The sequence below is a fragment of the Myotis myotis genome, unplaced genomic scaffold (assembly GCF_014108235.1).
Source record: "Myotis myotis isolate mMyoMyo1 unplaced genomic scaffold, mMyoMyo1.p scaffold_m19_p_1, whole genome shotgun sequence".
NCBI lineage: Eukaryota > Metazoa > Chordata > Mammalia > Chiroptera > Vespertilionidae > Myotis > Myotis myotis.
The window spans coordinates 99,008,600-99,027,197 of NW_023416313.1; the positions used below are offsets into that span (position 1 = coordinate 99,008,600).

General features: G+C 41.5%; 1 protein-coding gene across 31 annotated transcripts in view; it reads left to right on the forward strand.

The window, feature by feature from the left end:
• Positions 1-18,598, forward strand: part of TRDMT1 (tRNA aspartic acid methyltransferase 1) — a 77,252-nt gene that overhangs the window by 46,079 nt on the left and 12,575 nt on the right. For 29 of the 31 annotated variants that reach the window (XM_036345959.1, XM_036346048.1, XM_036345968.1 and 26 more), the window contains 6 exons: positions 4,919-4,995; positions 12,082-12,153; positions 12,761-12,826; positions 14,047-14,116; positions 15,658-15,741; positions 17,370-17,713. In XM_036345959.1, coding sequence (XP_036201852.1) covers positions 4,919-4,995; positions 12,082-12,153; positions 12,761-12,826; positions 14,047-14,116; positions 15,658-15,741; positions 17,370-17,713 — 713 coding nt within the window. The remainder of the gene's footprint in view (positions 1-4,918; positions 4,996-12,081; positions 12,154-12,760; positions 12,827-14,046; positions 14,117-15,657; positions 15,742-17,369; positions 17,714-18,598) is intronic. The other 2 variants (XM_036346151.1, XM_036346156.1) reach the window with 2 other exon arrangements.

Here is an 18,598-nt window from a genome sequence, read left to right on the forward strand (position 1 = left end):
GTCTGTTAGAGGAGAGAGGTTTCGGGCCTAGGTGAGAAGGATGAAGGGATTAAGCAATGGGGAAATAAAAGAAAGACTCATGACACAGACAACAGTATGGTGATTCCCAGAGGGGAGCAGGGGTGTCGGGTGAGGTAGAAGAAGGTAAGGGGAGATAACTGATGATGGAAGGAGACTTGAGGTGATAAACACAGTACAATATACAGATGATGCATTGTAGAGTTGAATACCTGAAACTTGTATAATTTTATTAACCAATGTCACCTTAATAAATTGAATAAATAAATAAATAGGCTGGTTATGAAGCTATGATAGCCAGCAACTTACTATATGTAAGCAAAGTATGTTATAAAATATGATAGAATAAAGTTTCTATTTATAGTAGCAAAATAAAAGTTATAAACACCAAGAAATAAACTTTACAAGAAAACTGCATAACCCACATGGGAATAAAAGAGATTTGAAAAATGGAAACACATTGTGGTATTGAATAGGATGACAATATTATATAAATTTTAGTTAGATTAACTATACATTCACTAAAATTGTCAAAAATTGTTTTCTAATCTACAAAGTTCTTCCTAATGTTTAAATTAAGTATAAGAATAGCCAATAAATTCTGAGAAAAGGAGGAATAAAGAAAGTAGGGGGGCCCTGACTCAGTTGGCTCAGTGGATAGAGCGTTGGCCTGCAGACTGGGGGGTTCCGGGTTCGATTCTGGTCAAAGGCATATACCTTGGTTGTGGGCACATCCCCATTGGGGACTGTGCAGGAGGCAGCTGATCGATGTTTCTCTCTCATCGATGTTTCTAACTCTCTATCCCTCTCCCTTCCTCTCTGTAAAAAAATCAATAAAATATATTAAAAAAAAGTAAGTAGGGGGACAAATAAAACTGCTCATCAACATGTTATAAACATTGTTACCACACTGAGTTCATCTACTGTTCTATGAAAGCAAAGATGTTTTTATTTACTTGTATGACCAGGTTATGAAAAAAGAATAGATTTCCATTAGCTCTCAAATGTCAAATTAGAGCCCTGGCTGGGTGGCTCAGTTGATTGGAGTGTTGTCCCATACACCAAAGGGTTACAGGTAAGATTCCTGGTCAGGGCACATACTACCTACATTGTGTGGTTTCAATCCCTGGTCAGGGTGCATATGGAAGGCAAGTGATCAATGTTTTCTTCACCTCAGTGTTTCTCTTTATCGCTCTCTCAAATCAAGAAAAACATCCTCGGGTGAAGATTTAAAAATAAAGTCAAATTACAGTTGGCCCTTGAACAACATGGGAGGCAGGGGCACCGACACTTGTGCATCAAAAATCCATGTTCAACCTTTTTATTTTTTGTTCCCTCCTGTACTCCCCCATTCAATTTTGGCTGCCACAATCAGACAGGCAGAAAGCACAATGACCCTTTTTTCTTGCATCTGCACTGGAACCTTCGCAGCAGAGAGTACTTGCTCCAGGTCTGTCAAATAGATGCATCACATACAACTTTTGACTCTGAAAAAAGTTGCCCTTGACCAGAATCGAACCTGGGACCCTTGAGTCTGCAGGCTGACGCTCTATCCACTGAGCCAAACCAGCCAGGGCTGTAATATATTCTTTATTTCAGTCAGTATATGCTTAATTTCTAGTTGGTCCTTTTTCATAACCTCGAGGGTCTCACTAGATTTCTTGAGGGCCTCACTAAATTTACTGGCGGTTTCTAGAAAATTCTTGAAAAACCTTTTAAGTGTGGTTTTGAACTCTGTATCCAGTAGTTTGCTTTCCTCCATTTCTGTCATTTATGACCTGTTTCTTTGTCTCCACATTTTTTATGCTTCCCTGTGTTGATAGAGTGGCTTTCTGTGCTAGGTGTCCTGTAGGGCCCAGTGGCTCAGCCTCCCCAATTACCTGAGGTGAACACTCTTGGTGCACCCCTTTGTGGGCTTTGTGCACAGTAGTTAAGCCTTGATTGTTGTAGGTATTACTGGGAGGAATTGACCTCCAGGCCAATTGGCTGTGAGAATCAGCTGTGTTTGCAGTGGGAGAACTTCTGTGCTGGAGACACCCTTCTGGGGCAAAACTTGCTTCAATGGGGCTTTGGTGCTCACTGAGTCTGCCCCCTGAGTGTGTCCCTTATGGATCGGAGGAGTTGTAATCTGGATGGTCCCACTCTGACCACTGGGTACGCTGGCTCTTGGATCTCTAAGGAGGTGCTAATTTAGCCTCTGCCTGAGGCTACCTAGCAGGAGCTATGGAGAGATCTGCAGATTCCTCTTCTTTGTTTGTGGTTTGGAGGTGCCCAGATTGAGGCCCAGCTGTGAAGCAATGCAAGCAGCTGTGGGGCCTTGGGCCTTCTTTTGGAAGTTCTGGGTCTCTCTGACCCAGCTGCAGTTTTTAGGTAATTTTCACATTGCAAAGGGCTAGGCCTTTCATATGCAAAAGCCTCTGCACACAGCTTGAGTGGGGCGGGGTCTTAGGGGATCAACAGGGCGGAGCAAGCAGCTATGGCTGCTCCTCAGTCCTACCCTAAGAGGACCCGCATCTCTGTCCCGGTAATTGCTGCAAGCACCTCTGAGAGAAAGCCGCCCTCGAGTTCCGACCGATGCCAGACAGTCCAGTTTCTCCCCGTATGAGTCTGGTCCCCAGAGACTTGCCCGGAACTGGAGTTCAGAGCAGTCGGGAGCTTGAGACTCCCTCCCGATTGAAAAAGACAGCCGTGTCCTCAGTTGCCAGCCCTTTCTGCGTGCACCTCCGTACCTCTGCACTTTACTTCCGCACCTCCTCTGAGTCTCAGTGTGCTTTTCTCTTTCTTTCTAGTTGTAGAATTTCTACTCAGCCAGCCTTCCTGTGGTTCTGGATGATGTCCGTTTTGTCTTTTAGTTGTATTTTTGAAGTGGTTGTGTGAGGCAGCAATTTCCGGTATTTACCTATGCCACCATCTTGGTTTCTCCACAGGTATTTATTTTTAAAAATTCATGAATAAATGGACCCATGGAGTTCATACCCATGTTGTTCAAGGGTTAACTGTATGAAAAATAATTTGTGTATCTCCATTACTTGAATCCCAACACATTTACTGACCTAGAATGCCAGGTTAAATAAAGTTGTGAAAAGTGTGAGTGATTATTTTTTGTATAACTGCTCTATCATTTGGATTGCACTATGAAAAATCACTGGTGGCTGGTGTGGGTCAGTAGTTAGAGTGTCAGCTGTGAGCACCGAAAGGTTACAGGTTCAATTCCCCATCAAGTGTATATACCTGGGTTGCAGGTTTGATCCCTGGCCCCAGTCATGGTGCATGCTGGAGGCAACCAGTCACTGTGTCTCTCTGAAATCGATATTTCTCTCTCTCTCTCTCTCTCCCCCCATCCCTCCTTTTCACTCTCTCTAAAAAATCAATGGAAAAAATATCTCCATTGTGGATTAATTTAAAAACAATCACTACATTCCTTGAAAAGTGTAATTTTTTATGTCTAGCTGTATTGGAGATATTAACTCTTTACTTCCTTTAGATTCTAGACATAGGATGTTCCTGATATAAAAGATTATTGTTTTATTTTTTATTTATTTTTTAAAATATATTTTTATTGATTTCAGAGAGGAAGGGAGAGAAAGAGAGAAATATCAATGAGAGAGAATCATTGATCGGCTGCCTCCTGCACGCCCCGAACTGGGGATCGAGCCCACAACCCAGGCATGTGCTCTTGACCGGAATCAAACATGGGGCCTTTCAGTCCACAGACCAACGCTCTATCCACTGAGCCAAACCAGCCAGGGCTATTGTTTTATTTTTACTTCAGTTTTAAGAATTTAGTTTTAATCAATCCACATTTCAGTTGTGAAATCTGTAAGTGGCTTATCACATGGCCCTGTGCTGGCGCCATTGTCTTGAGTGTGACGTGCTGTCTACTTGTATTGCCTTACCTCGTGTTTTCAGACAGGCTGGTCATTGCATGATTTTCAGATTTTCTTCAGCATTCGTATTTAATTTCAATTTCATTTTACATATATATGCTGAACTACTTAAAAGCCTGAGATTTAAAAATGATGTACATGTACATTTAAACTTTTAATACAATAGAGACAACTAATAATATGTATTCCCTGGATTAATTCAGCCTTTACAGAACTCAGAATAAAGTTTTTTCCTGCTTTATTTACTAGTATATACTTAAACTTCTTAGAAATGTGTCATAATTAGGCATGTTGTGTTTCTAGGCTTGTCGCTTTAAGTTTCTGGTTAAGAGTGCACTCTAAGAGGGCTTCATGAGTGGCAAACCCATGGATTTATGCTTCTCTATATTGTATAAAACAGGAGCAAAATAACACATCTTCCAACTACTTATTCTGGTAGGGATTATTTCGGATAATCTTATCTACAACCTTTTGAAATTTTTTGCTTACATACAAGTATAAAACAATAAATACTGTGCATAATTGAAAAATGGGACCTTTTTCCATTTGGTGGTATATTAACAGAGATATACATGAAAGGGATGGCTACTGGCAGTACATCACATTTCCTAAATTAAAAAATATTGTTAGAGAGGTGTTTAAAAATTTCTTAGACCCTAGGCTGAAAATCATTAGTTATATAATTCTCCATGTTTGACTCTGGAAAATACAACAGTGTTAAACTTGAGGTGTTGTGGGTCCAGGAAAGGAGTGTGACAGCTCTGCTTTGGCTGGCTATGGGACTTGGGGACAGACACTTAATTTTTCATAACTTTGGTTCCATCACAAGATTCCTTTGGAAAATTAGTCTAACTGAGGTTGATTTGAAAAGTATTGTGTTATATAAACTTTTAAGTATTGTAAATAAAACTATTAACTGGTATAATTTTTGATATATTTAGTTATAATTAGCATTTTTCTCCTTTCCTGTTCCATACATTTTTTTTACATTCCCCCAATTGTTCTTTCCTTAGGGCATTTCATTAGAAGAGTTTGATAGATTATCTTTCAATATGATTTTAATGAGCCCTCCCTGTCAACCATTCACAAGGTATGTATAATAAATATTTCTCTGTTGAGAAAGAGTACTTTTGAAGAACTTATTAAATCAAATCATACCATAGTTTTGAGCATGGACACTTTGAAGTCTATTAGCTGTATTTGCATAGTTTTGAATTTTTTATAAATAATTCCTTTTATCTACTCATCCTGTATAAGGCTAATATGCAAATTGTCCCCTTGATTGGGAGTTCGACTGGGAGTTCAACCAGGAGTTCAACCAGGGAGCGGGGCCAGCCCGCCAACCACCCGTGGCCCCTCCTCCAGGCCAGCCCGGCCCAATTGACCCCGATCAGGGCGGACTGGCTGGACCTCACCCATGTATGAGTTTGTGTACCGGGCCTCTAGTTTATTTATAATTTAGTATTAATTATGAAGGATATAGCAATTACTGCCAAATGAGCAAAGTAATTTGGTCAGTAGATATACAGTGACTATGACAGACCTCCTCTATACCTACCTGAGAAGATATAATCATGCACCACTTTACTATGGGGATGCATTATGAGAAAAGTGTAGTTAGGCGATTTTGTCATTGTGCAAACATCATAGGGTGCACCTACACAAACTTAGTGTAGCCTGCTACACAACAAGGCTACATGGCATAGCCTATTGCTTCCAGGCTACAAACCTGTGCAGCATGTTACAGTATAGAATTGAATACTGTAGGCAATTATAACACAATGGTAAGTATTTATATATCTAAACATAGAAAAGGAACAGTAAAAATATGGTATAAAAGATTAAAAATGTTACACCTGTATAGGGTATTTACCATGAATGGAACTTGCAAGACAGGAAGTTGCTCTGGGTGAGTCAGTAAGTAAATGTGAGTGAATGTAAAGACCTAGGACATTGCTATACACTACTGTAGGCTTTATGCGCACTGTACACTTAGGCTACACTGAACTTATGAAACAACATGAGATTAAATCACACAAGATAAATGATGCAATCAAAGACATGGCAAAAATAATCTATATATATAAAACCCTAATATGCAAATAGACCGAATGGTGGAACAATTGAACAACCGAACAACTGGTTACTATGACGTGCGCTGACCACCAGGGGGCGTGTGGGGAGCATGGCAGGCATTGGCTGCAGGTGGCAGAGCACAGAACATGGCGGGTATGGGCCACGGTGGGATGGTGGAGCAGGTGAGCGGTGGTGCCAGACCAAGGCGGGGTGCTGGTCGCTGTCATCAGGGTGAGCCTCTGGTGGTTACTAAAAATTCTTTGCTCCCGTGTGCCGCGGTCCTGCCCAGTGCTACTGCTGGCGCCAGCCCTGCCTGCACCGGAGCTGCTGCTCACACCCAGTGCTGGCCCGGATTGCTCAGCACTGTCAGTGGGTGTGAGTGGCGGCTGCCAGCCTCAATTGCCCCTCAGGGCTTCTCCACTTCCCCTTGTTCCTGAGGGGCAATTGGGGCCTGCAGCCACTTCTCACACCTGCTGCTGGCGACAGAGCCGCTGCTCGCACCCACTGCTGGCTCTGGCCCAGCTTGCACCCAAAGCTGGCGCCAGAGCTGCCATTTGTACCCACTGCCAGTGCCTGGCCCCAGTCCTGATCGCTCGACACCATCAGCAGGTGTGAGTGATGGCTGCCAGTCACAATTGCCCCTGAGGGCTTCTCCACCTCCCCCTACTCCTTAGAGGTGATCGGGGCAGCAGCCGCCGCTCACGCCCACTGATGATGCTGGCTCTGCTCGCACCCACTTCTGTCACTGGCCCCAATTGCTCTGCGCCATCAGCAGGTGCGAGTGGAGCCAGTGCCATCAGCATGTGGGAGCAGTGGTGGCGGGAGTGGGACTGCCGGCAGAAAGGGGACCGGGGTCTGCGGTGGAAGGAGCTGGGAGGGGGCGTGGAGGATGAGCCAAGACCCGCCCCTGTGCCCACCACAGCCTTGTGGCCCACAGTTCCTTTCAGGGTGCACAAATTTGTGCACTGGGCCCCTAGTATATATATGTCTGTTGCCAGTGTAACCTGGCATACTGTTTTACAGCAAACTTATTTTAGTAAGTAGAAAGAGTACATTCTAGAATAATGATAAAAAATATAGTATAGTAAATACATAAACCATTATGTAACCAACATAGTTGGTTATTATCATTATCAAGTATTACGTACTATAAATAATTATATGTGCTGTACTTTCATAGGACTGGCAGCACAGTAGGTTTGTTTATGTCAGTATCACCACAAATATGTGAGTAATGCATTGCACTGCATATGGTGTTATGATGGCTATCGTGTTTCTAGGTCAGTGATGGCGAACCTTTTGAGCTCGGCGTGTCAGCATTTTGAAAAACCCTAACTTAACTCTGGTGCCATGTCACATATAGAAATTTTTTGATATTTGCAACCATAGTAAAACAAAGACTTATATTTTTGATATTTATTTTATATATTTAAGTGCCATTTAACAAAGAAAAATCAACCAAAAAAATGAGTTCGACATCACTGTTCTAGGTGATAGTCTTATGCTGCTGGCAGCAGTAACTGACTCTGTAGTACTGTCATCAGTTAGAATGCTGAAAGGAAAGGGCAGAATGAGAGGAACCAAGGTTTTGGAGTAGTCTATTCAAGTCCACTCTAATTTCCCATGGAGCCTCAAGTTCACTGATGGTTTTGGCCCTGTTGTTAGGTATGAATGAGGAAACTGACACATGATATTAAGTTACTTATGTAAGACTATGAAGCTAGTAAGTAGCAAGGTCCTCTCTTTCTACACCTGAGGCCCAATCCAAGTCTTCCTTTCTGTTTGCTCATTTAAATCTTTTTCAAAAAAGTTTTTAATTACAATTGACATTCAATATTATTTTACACTAGAGGCCCAGTGCATGAAATTTGTGCACCAGGCAGGAGGGTTCCCTCAGCCCAGCCTATGCCCTCTCGCAGTCCTGGACCCCTTGGGGGATGTCCGCCTGCTGGTTTTCTTCTGACTACTTTTAAGATGTTCTTTGCCTTTTTTTTTTTTTTTTGTAGTTTCCCTCTAATGCACCCAGGTATTAATTTCTTTCTCCTCCCTGGGGATCGCCCCTAAGCTGGCAGTCGCACATCCCTCTCACAGTCCAGGACCCCTTGCTCCTTACCGCCCGCCTGCTTACTGCTCCTTACCACATGGCTTGCTGCTCCTTAGCACTGCCACGGATGCGGGAGAGGCTCCCACCACCATCGGGGCGCTTGCCAGCCGTGAGCCCTGCTTCTGGCTGAGCGGCGCTCCCCCTGTGGGAGCGCACTGACCACCAGGGGGCAGCTCCTGCATTGAGTGTCTGCCTTCTGGTGGTCAGTGTATATTATAGCGACCGGTGGTTCTGGTCATTCCACCATAATGGTCACTTAGCTTTTATTATATAGACTAATGGTCTGGTGCATGAAATTTGTGCATGGGGGAGGGGGTGTTCTTCAGCCCGGCCTGCACCCTCTCCAATCTGGGACCCCTTGAAGGATGTCCTACTGCTGGTTTACAGGGATCGGGCCTAAACCGGCAGTCGGACATCCCTCTCGCAATCCGGGACTGCTGTCTCCTAACCGCTCACCTGCCTGCCTGCCTGCCTGATTGCCCCTAACCACTCTTCCTGCTCGCCCCCAACTGCCTCCCCTGCCAGTCTGCTCACCCCCAATTGCCCCCCCTGCTGGCCAGCTCACTCCAAACTGTTCCCCCCGCTGTCCTGATCACCTCCAACTGACCCCCACTGATGGCCTGCTTGCCCTCAACTGGCCCACCTCCTGGTATGCTTACCCCCAACGGCCCCATCCCCCACCAGCCTGATCACCCACAACTGCCCTCCCCTCTTGGCCTCTAACCACCAATACCTCGGCCCTGCCATCGTGGCTTTGTCCAGAAGAATGTCCAGAAGGTCTCCTGGAAGGTCTCCCAGTCTAATTAGTATATTACCCTTTTATTAGTATATCTAGAGGGCTGGTGCACGTGTGGGGGCCGGCTGGTTTGCCCTGAAGGGTGTCCCGGATCAGGGTGGGAGTTCCCTTGGGGTGTGGGGTGGCCTGGGCGAGGGGCCTGTGGTGCTTTGCAGGCCAGCCATGCCCCCATGAGGTGAGGGTCCTTGCTGGGGGTGTGTGGCCAGCCTGGGTAAGGGGCTGAGGGCTGTTTTTAAGCTGGCCACACCCCCTTCAGGGTGGGGGTCCCCACTGGGGTGCCTGGCCAGCCTGGGTGAGAGGCTGATGGCTGTTTGCAGGCTGGCCAAGCCCCCCAGCAGGGACCCTCACCCTACGAGTGTATGGCCAGCCTGGGTGAGGGGCTGAGAGCTGTTTTCAGGCTGGCTACACCCTCTTCAGGGTGGAGGGTCCCACTGGGGTGCCTGGCCAGCCTGGGTGAGGGGCTGATGGCTGTTTGCAGGATGGCCACAGCCCCTGGCGACCCAAGCTCCCAGCCCTTCCTTTTTTTCATTTTTTTTTTTCAGCGCCTTCTTGAGTGGAGGGAAGCAGGTATCTGGGATTTATTTATCTTCTATAGTTGAAACTTTGTTGCCTTGAGCAGAGGCCAGGGCTGGTGGGAAGCTTGGCTTCCTCCATCGCCGGGGGCAACCCAAGCCTCCTGCTGGCAGCTCCATGGCTGCTGCCATCTTATTTGGGTTAATTTGCATGCTTGCTCCTGATTGGCTGGTGGGCGTGGCTTGTGGGTGTAGCAGAGTGACACCAATTTGCATGTTTCTCTTTTATTAGTGTAGACTAGAGGCCCGGTGCACAAAAATTTGTGCACTCGGGTGGGAAGGGGGGGTCCCTCAGCCTGGCCTGTGCCTCTTGCAGTCTGGGACCCCTTGGGAGATAACGCCCTGCTGGCTTAGGCCTGCTCCCAGGTGGCAGAGGGCAGGCCTAATCCCTAGGTGCAGCCCCTCGTCGGGTTCAGAGCAGGGCCGATTGGGGAGTTGGGGCGTCGCCCCCTGTCATGCACAGAGCAGGGCAGATTGGGAGGTTGTGATGCCACCCTCAGTCATGCTCAGGGTATGGCCGATTGGGGGGTTGGGACACTGCCCCCTGTCACACTCAAGGCAGGGTCGATTGGGAGGTCGCGGCGCCACCCCCTGTCACGCACAGAGCAGGGCCAATCAGGGGGTTGGGACGCTGCCCCCTGTCGCACACAGAGCAGGGCCCATCAGGGGGGTTGAGGAGCTCCCCCCTGTCACCCACAGAGCAGGGCTGATCAGGGGGTTGGGGCGCCACCACTCTCACACTCAGGGCAGGGCTGATGGGAAGGTTATGGCTCTACCCTGTCATACACAGAGCAGGGCCCGTGGGGGGTGGGGTTGGGGCGCCACACCCTGTCACACACAGACCCGCAGGGCGATCAGAGGGTTGGGGAGCTCCCCCGTATCAGGCACAGAACAGGGCTGATCAGGAGGTTGGGGCGCCTTTCCTTGTCACGAACAGAGCAGGGCAGATAGGGAGGTTGTGGCCCCGCCCCCTGTCACACACAGAGCCACAGGGCGGTTAGGGGGTTTGGGCGCTGCCCCCTGTCACGCTGATCCCGGTGCTGGGAGGCATATTACCCTTTTACTATATAGGATAGAGGCCTGGTGCATGGGTGGGGCTGGCTGGTTTGCCCTGAAGGGTGTCCTGGATCAGGGTGGGGGTCCCCACTGGGGTGTCTGGCCAGCCTGGGTGAGGGGATGATGGCTTTTTTCATCTGGTCACACCCCCTTTAGGGTGGGGGTTCCCACTGGGGTGCCTGGCCAGCCTGGGTGAGGGGCTGAGGGCTGTTTTCAGGCTGACCAGTGACTGAAGCTCCCAGCTGCTCCTTTTTTTCTTTTTTTCTTTTTCTATTCTGGGCCAGCTTTAGCTCTGAGGCTCCCTTCTTAGGCCTCCGCTGCTGAAAGCAGGTATCTGGTTTGTTTCAGTTCTATAATCGAAACAATGTATAACTCCAGCTCTGAGATCCCGGCTTGCTGAAAGCAGGTTTCAGGGGTTTTGTTTAGCTTCTATATTTGTTACAGTGTTTCTTAAACTGCAGGCTCAGAGGCCGGCAAGGCAGGCGGGGAACGTTGGAGTCCTCCATCACTGAAGCAAACAAGCCTCATGTTAGTTTCAAGCTGCCTGGCTGCCTGCCGCCATCTTGGCTGGCAGTTAATTTGCATATCGTCCTGATTAGCCAATGGGAAGGGTAGCAGTTGTATGCTAATTTCCATGTTTCTCTTTTATTAGATAGGATTAGTTTTAGTTGTGTAGCATAATGGTTAGATAATTATATTAAATCTTATTTGTAAGAAATAACTGCTAGTCCAACTACTGCCTGTTTACATGATCTGTTTTGATCTTATTAGTGCAACCAAGTTACAACTCCTGCTTGTAGAATCAAGCCTTCAGCTTAAGTTTTTCATTTTTACATTGGACAAGATTGTCTTAGTCTTATCTACTACTCTGATCGGCTTAGATGATGATAAGTCACCAATGCTTTCAGCTCATATAGGCTTCCTACCCAACCAGCTCATTCAATAGAACTTTTGTTGTCTCACCTGGACAGAGCAAATGGTGCCATCTGCAATTGTGTGTGTGTATCTTTCCCAATCCAAGCTATATTAGGAGAGTGATTGATTTTATTCTTCATTGACTTTTTTTTCTTCTTTTTTCTCATGTAAATTGTTTGGCATTTTGTTTTGTAGAAATAAATTTTAAGTTTGTTTATTAGATAGGCAAGGGTTTTTAAAAAAATAAATGAAAAAGTGCATTTTGTTCTCTGTGCAACAAAGATGATCATATTTATTGTGAAGACCAATTAATTTTAATTCACTTGGTTGTGACTTTTTATTTTTATTTATTTATTTATTTTTATTTTTTAAATATATTTTATTGATTTTTTACAGAGAGGAGGGGAGAGGGATAGAGAATTAGAAACATTGATGAGAGAGAAACATTGATCAGCTGCCTCCTGCACACTCCCTACTAGGGATGTGCCCGCAACCAAGGTACTTGACCGGAATCGAACCTGGGACCCTTCAGTCCACAGGTCAATGCTCTATCCACTGAGCCAAACCTGTTAGGGCGGTTGTGACTTTTTAAAAGAGATTTGATATCTTATATATAGATTTTTGATAAACTTACTTTTGCTTTCTCAATCCCTTTAGAATTGGTCTGCAAGGTGATGTGACCGATCCAAGGACGAATAGCTTCTTATATATTCTAGATATTCTCCCAAGGTAAAAACCTTAGATTCCTGTACAAGCTTACCTTAAATTTAAAACCGTGGATCTGGCAGAATGTGATGGACATTTTATAGAGATTAGCAGTTTATACGTGCTGCCTGCAGATACTGTGCATGTCATTTATCTTCTGCCATGAATAATAAGATAACTGCAAATGTTTGCTGATTCCACAGTTGCCACTACAGTGAGTGACAGGGAATTACAGCCTAATAGCTAAATTCTGTTGCCTCTGCTCATAGTATTAATGCACATGAAGCGTCTGTTAGCGAATGCTGTTGTCCATGGCCTGGAAGCCTGTGCTAGCCCTGTGTAAATGGCAGCCTTTGAGTTGCATCAGAGGCTCTGTGTGAACCCATGTTTTGAGATAAACTCAATGGAAATTAACATTTCAAATGTTAACTTTATCAGGTATGCCATGATTATGGGGAAAATGAATAAAATATGAGTTATCTTCATCCCTTATAAAATTCTTTTATAAAAAATGAGAGTTTAGAAAATTGCTTACCTCATATTTCCCACAAATAAGGAATTTCTTCATTTTGTTCTTCTTAACAATGAGATTTTTGGAATTCTATTGGTTTTGTTTTTGTATTGTTTTTAGGTTACAAACATTACCGAAGTATATTCTTTTAGAAAATGTTAAAGGTTTTGAAGTATCTTCTGCAAGGTAAAGCATGTCTTTGTCCTGTGTTCATCTTAGCTGTTGTGAAATAAAGATCTTAAAAATAAACATGTACATTCTGACATTTTATATGTTACATATTTTATTCATTAATATTGATTTTGAAAAGCATCACAAAGTTAAGTTAAATTGATTCTCTCCCATTCTGATGTTTGAAATTTTCTAGAATGAGCAATTATTTTAATAAGAATGATATTTCTCAATTTTAGCTGCTTATATTGGTGCTAAGTTCTTTAGAAGTAGAAATGTTTTCAGTAAGAATTGGCCCTTAAGATCCATCAATGTTGTCATAAATGGCAGTATTTTATCTTTTCTTATGGTTGAGTAGTGTTACATTGTGTATGTGTACCATATCTTCTTTATCCAATCATCTGTTGAAGAATCTTTAGAATACCATGTTAAGTAAAGTAAGTCAGACATAAAAAGTTAAGAACCATATGATTTCACTCATGTGGAATATAAAACTGAAAGCAACAATGAACAAATAAGAAAAACAAGCAAATAAGAACTCATAGACACAGACAACAGTATGGTTGGTGGTTACCAGAGGGAAGGGAGGTGTGGGGGAGTACTTAAGGGTAAAGGGGCCAAATATATGGTGACAGGAGACTTGACTTCAGGTGATGGGCACACAATGCAATATATGGATCATGTATCATAGAATTGTATACTTGAAACCTATATAATTTTATTAACTCATGTCACCGCAATAAGTTTAATTTAAAAATAAAAAAAAAGAATTGGTCCGGTGGACAGGCTTTTTCAGTCATATAGTAAGACAGAAAAAGCCATGTGCTGGGGCTTTCAGATGGTAGCCCAGCTGGAGAGAAAGCATGCACACTTTTTATTTAGCTGCTGTCTTCAGCAGTGTTCTCCCATCTGACTTACTACAGATAGTTCCATTTCCCATAGCAAATTTAGCATCAGTAGATTGGCAATTCTGTCTCTCACCTGTTTGGATAAATTATCTGAGAGCTGTATTTATTTAAAATAGAAATTATCATTGTCTTTTTTTGAAAAATGTAATTTCTCAAGTACTGCACTTAATGAAGACCTTGGATCATTCTCCTTCTAACAACTTTGAGTGGAGGAACAGTTTTCAGTTAAAATGAAGTTTTATGTATAATATTTTATATAAGAACCTGATTCCCAACTTTAAGGTGAAAGCGTTTCTTTTTTATTTTCCTTTATTTTTGTCTTTTCAGAGACCTGTTAATAAAAACAATAGAAAATTGCGGCTTTCAGTACCAAGAATTTCTATTATCGCCAACCTCTGTAGGTACCGCAGTTATAAACTCTTATACATTTTCTCAAAGGGAATTTGAATCAGTAAGAACAGTGGTCGGCAAACTGCGGCTCACGAGCCACATACGGCTCTTTGGACCCTTGAGTGTGGCTCTTCCACAAAATACCACGTGCGGGCGTGCACATACAGTGCAATTGAAACTTTGTGGCCCATGCACAGAAGTCAGTATTTTGTGGAAGAGCCACACTCTAGGGGCCAAAGAGCCGCATGTGGCTCGCGAGCCGCAGTTTGCCGACCACTGAATAGATCTATTTGGATAATATTATAGGTAAATCTTAAAATTAATTCAGATATGGGTTTTATTTTCTAAAGAATATGAAGGCTTATAGATTCCCTTATACTTATTTTATGAAAAATATATAACTTGAGGCTCATAGAGAATATATTTTTCTTTCTATACAGAAAAAATAAGTGTGTTTTGAATATATGTGCCATATGGTATTTCCAAAATGGGTGTGCTGTAGTTTAGTAATGCTTCAGAATAATCCAAAATAGAAAAAAAAAAAATGAACATATCATAATATTTTAATTCCTTTTATTGGGACATTTTATTAATATGCAAACATTGCTTCTATTTCATGGGTAAGAAACTTATTATAAGAATTTGGTACATCTTTGATATTACAATTATCATTGTCTATTTTTATTTTGTCTTTCTGTTTGTTAGCCTATTATCATATTTTTCTGTTTTACAGTTCTTTGCCCTGAAATGAAAAGAAAACCCATTTCAAAAATTAGATGTCCATGTTTTTGTTTTCATTTTTTTATTGTTCTTATTGAACTTAAGTGTATCCTAAGATTACAAAGCAAGTACATTAAAAAATTCTTATCATTCACAATGACTTCTCTTTGGACCAGGGTTTATAGTCAACTACGTTATCGTCAACCCAAATAGCAAGGGGGAAAGAATAGATGCTGTAGATAGTAAGGGGATTGTAACCTCTATCCATCTTACTCCTTTCAGCCTGTTCATTTATTCAATAAATCTTTATTGAATGAACACTTACTTTGCACGTAGAACTGTTCTTCATGGACTGTATAAGCTAATATTACACTTTAAACCTAAAAAGAAATTAACACCAATAAACAAAATTAGATGTCCCACTGTGAAAATTGGCAATGTATCTGATCTCTAATTTTAATATTTATTGCCTTTTAACTTTAAAATGTAGTGAATCCTTTTTTTAAATAAAATGAGGTAATAAATACCCAAGAATAACTATATTTTATAGTTACTATATTATCAATAATGAATGTAAAAATGTCTATATAACTTCTTACCTGGAAAATATAAAATTAAAGTGACTCATAGACATATGATTTATCAGATTCAATCTTTATTTAATTCAAAATAAAGGTACAAAGCAACAGTTTAAAGGGTTTAAGGGTTTGTGCAAAGTAGTCTTCCACAACTCAGTAACAGAATTTTTTATGGACCAGGCTAAATGTATACCTGTATGAGGCTCTTTACTAGGTGCTAACAGTTGATAGAGATCTCTTTTATTTCCAGCTTGGCATTCCAAATTCAAGACTACGGTATTTCCTTATTGCAAAGCTTCAGTCAGAGTCATTACCTTTTCAAGCCCCTGGTCAGGTATTGTTATGGTTGTTGTTATCATCATCATTATTATATATATATATATATATATATATTAAATATATTGAATCTGCTCATTTATTTTAAGAACTACGTTGTAGAGGCTTCTATGTATGTTATTGAGGCTGTAATATAGACCATGCATAGGTCTATCCCCTGGGCCTAGCCCGTGGTCGGCAAACTGCGGCTCGTGAGCCACATGCGGCTCTTTGGCCCCCTGAGTGTGGCTCTTCCTAAGCCTTCGGAGTACCCTAATTAAGTTAATAACAATGTACCTACCTATATAGTTTAAGTTTAAAAAATTGGGCTCTCAAAAGAAATTTCAATCGTTGTACTGTTGATATTTGGCTCTGTTGACTAATGAGTTTGCTGACCACTACTAGGCTTTTTTTTCTCCTGGTGCCACATTTATTGCCTTAAACCAGTGGTTCTCAACCTTCTTAATGCCGCGACCCTTTAATACAGTTCCTCATGTTGTGGTGACCCCCAACCATAAAATTATTTTTGTTGCTACTTCATAACTGTAATTTTGCTACTGTTATGAATCATAATGTAAACATCTGATATGCAGGATGTATTTTCATTGTTCGCAACCCACAGGTTGAGAACCACTGCGGCTTAAACAAAACAAAAATTTTCTTTCATCATTAGAAAAAAAAATGAGTTAAAAGTTTAAAAAATTACCATTAGTGCAGTTACCCTCTTTTTCTCTCAACAAAATCCGTTGGTTCCGTTTTCATTGAAGTCAGTGCTATTTAGCTTTAATTGATTAAATGTAGTAATGAGTACTACAAACTACAATAAAATGCTCAGTTGCTATAGATAGTTCTATCTAATTGTGCAAGTAGTTAAACATCCTTCTCTCAGCAATTGGTCTGAATAATAGAGTTTCAGTGGTTCAGTGAAGCTCTTCATAACTATCACAGGTGAGAACCTAAAAGTCATGTCCTACAGTGGGTCAATAGTGTCATTTTAATCCCCTGCAATACAGTACCAATACATCTCCCTTCCCATAGTGGGCAATTCCAAAAAGAATGTACAAAGCATTTTAACAAAGACTTCATTAAAAATTCCTGGAACCTTTTTTTTTGTACAAAATAGGACATTATACATGGTTACATGTTTTGCAGGAACAAGTTTTTCCTATGAGACTCAGGAGTAGAAATACCCTTTCAGAGTGAAAAATGCTTTTCTTTTTTTAATTACTAGTTTTCCTTTAGATCTTGGGTATGTTCCAGTTTTTCTTCTTTGATGAAGGGGATGGCAAACTTGAATCCAAAGTGCATTTTGTAGAAATGTTAATGTTGCTTCTAAACTTTTTTCACAGATATGATGCTCTACATTTAGTCAACATATTTCCTGTTACTTTGTTGAATTTTTTTATTAATAAATACACAAAGCAGCAATTCCTTGAAATAAATAATCTGCAGTCAGATGATACTATAGCTATATGAAGAATAACTTGTAATAACTCGTATAAGTACAAATAAACCACACTTTTTATCTTTCAAATGACAACTTTATAAAGGCTAAAATAATTTTTGCATAATGTTGACTGGACATTATTAATTTCTTTTATTTTTAATAAAGCTTTGGACAATGTGTATATTTTTGTTTAATGCCAGGTGCTGATGGAGTTTCCCAAAATGGAATCTGAACATCCTCAACAACATGCAATAGATGCAGTAAATAAAATTGAAGGAAAGAAAATTGAACCAAATATTTGCTTTGATAGCAGCAGACAGTGTTCAAGGAAAGAAGCCATTCTTTTTAAGCTTGAAACTGCAGAAGAAATTGAGCGGAAACATCACCAGGACAGTGACCTCTCTGTGCAAATGCTAAAAGATTTTCTTGAAGATGATATTGACATGAATCAGTACTTTTTACCACCAAAGTCATTGCTGCGATATGCTCTTTTGTTAGACATTGTTAAGCCCACTTGCAGAAGATCCATGTGCTTTACAAAAGGGTAGGTTTTAAAGAGAGACTATTCATGATATATCCAAAATAACCAGTTTTTTTTTATACCTGTTGTCTCTTTTAGTTCTTCTCAAAAAAAGGAGCATTTTATAAAATGTTTCTGCTAGAATGTGTTTTTTTTTCCCACCCTTAATTGCCTGCTTTCATGTTCCAGTAGAATACATGAGTGAAAAGTCCTTCTGGCAGAACCTTATATACACAACCCATAAAAGTGCTCATAAAAGATGATGCCATTTGTCTGGTGACTTCCATGGGAGCGTAAAACATGGTTTCTGTACAGGGTAAATTACTAATTTTTTAGCACCTTTCATTTTATGCCACATCAGACCTCAAAAGTTTATGTCTTCTCTCATGATCAATATATAAGAAGAAATTAAATTTTAGTATCAAAATACAAAATTGAATCATCTAGCTCATGTTAGAGTATATTTTAAATTTTATTCCGTTTTTTAAATAAGAATAAATTCTCCTAGTTCAAATTACAAAAGGCACTAAGATTTTAAGACTCCCTTCTACTCTGTCTTGGCCATCCAGTTTTCCTCACTACGTGTAACCAGTGGTTTCAATTTACTGTCTCATCTTCCAGAGGTATTATGTGTGAAGGTGCATTTAAATACACATCTGTATTTTAACCCCTCCTTTAAGAAGTGGTAACATATTATATCTATTTTTATGTATGTGCCCCCCTTTTTTTTTTGCACAATATAAATTGGGTATTATTGCATATAAGTACATAAAGAACTTTTCTATTCTCGTGGTATGGGTATAGCATCATTTCTTTTACTGGTTACCTTTGGGTTATTTCTTGAATGTTAATATGTTTTCACACCAATATTTTAAAACCTAGACAGAAGGGAAAATTTAGGTCTTTCCA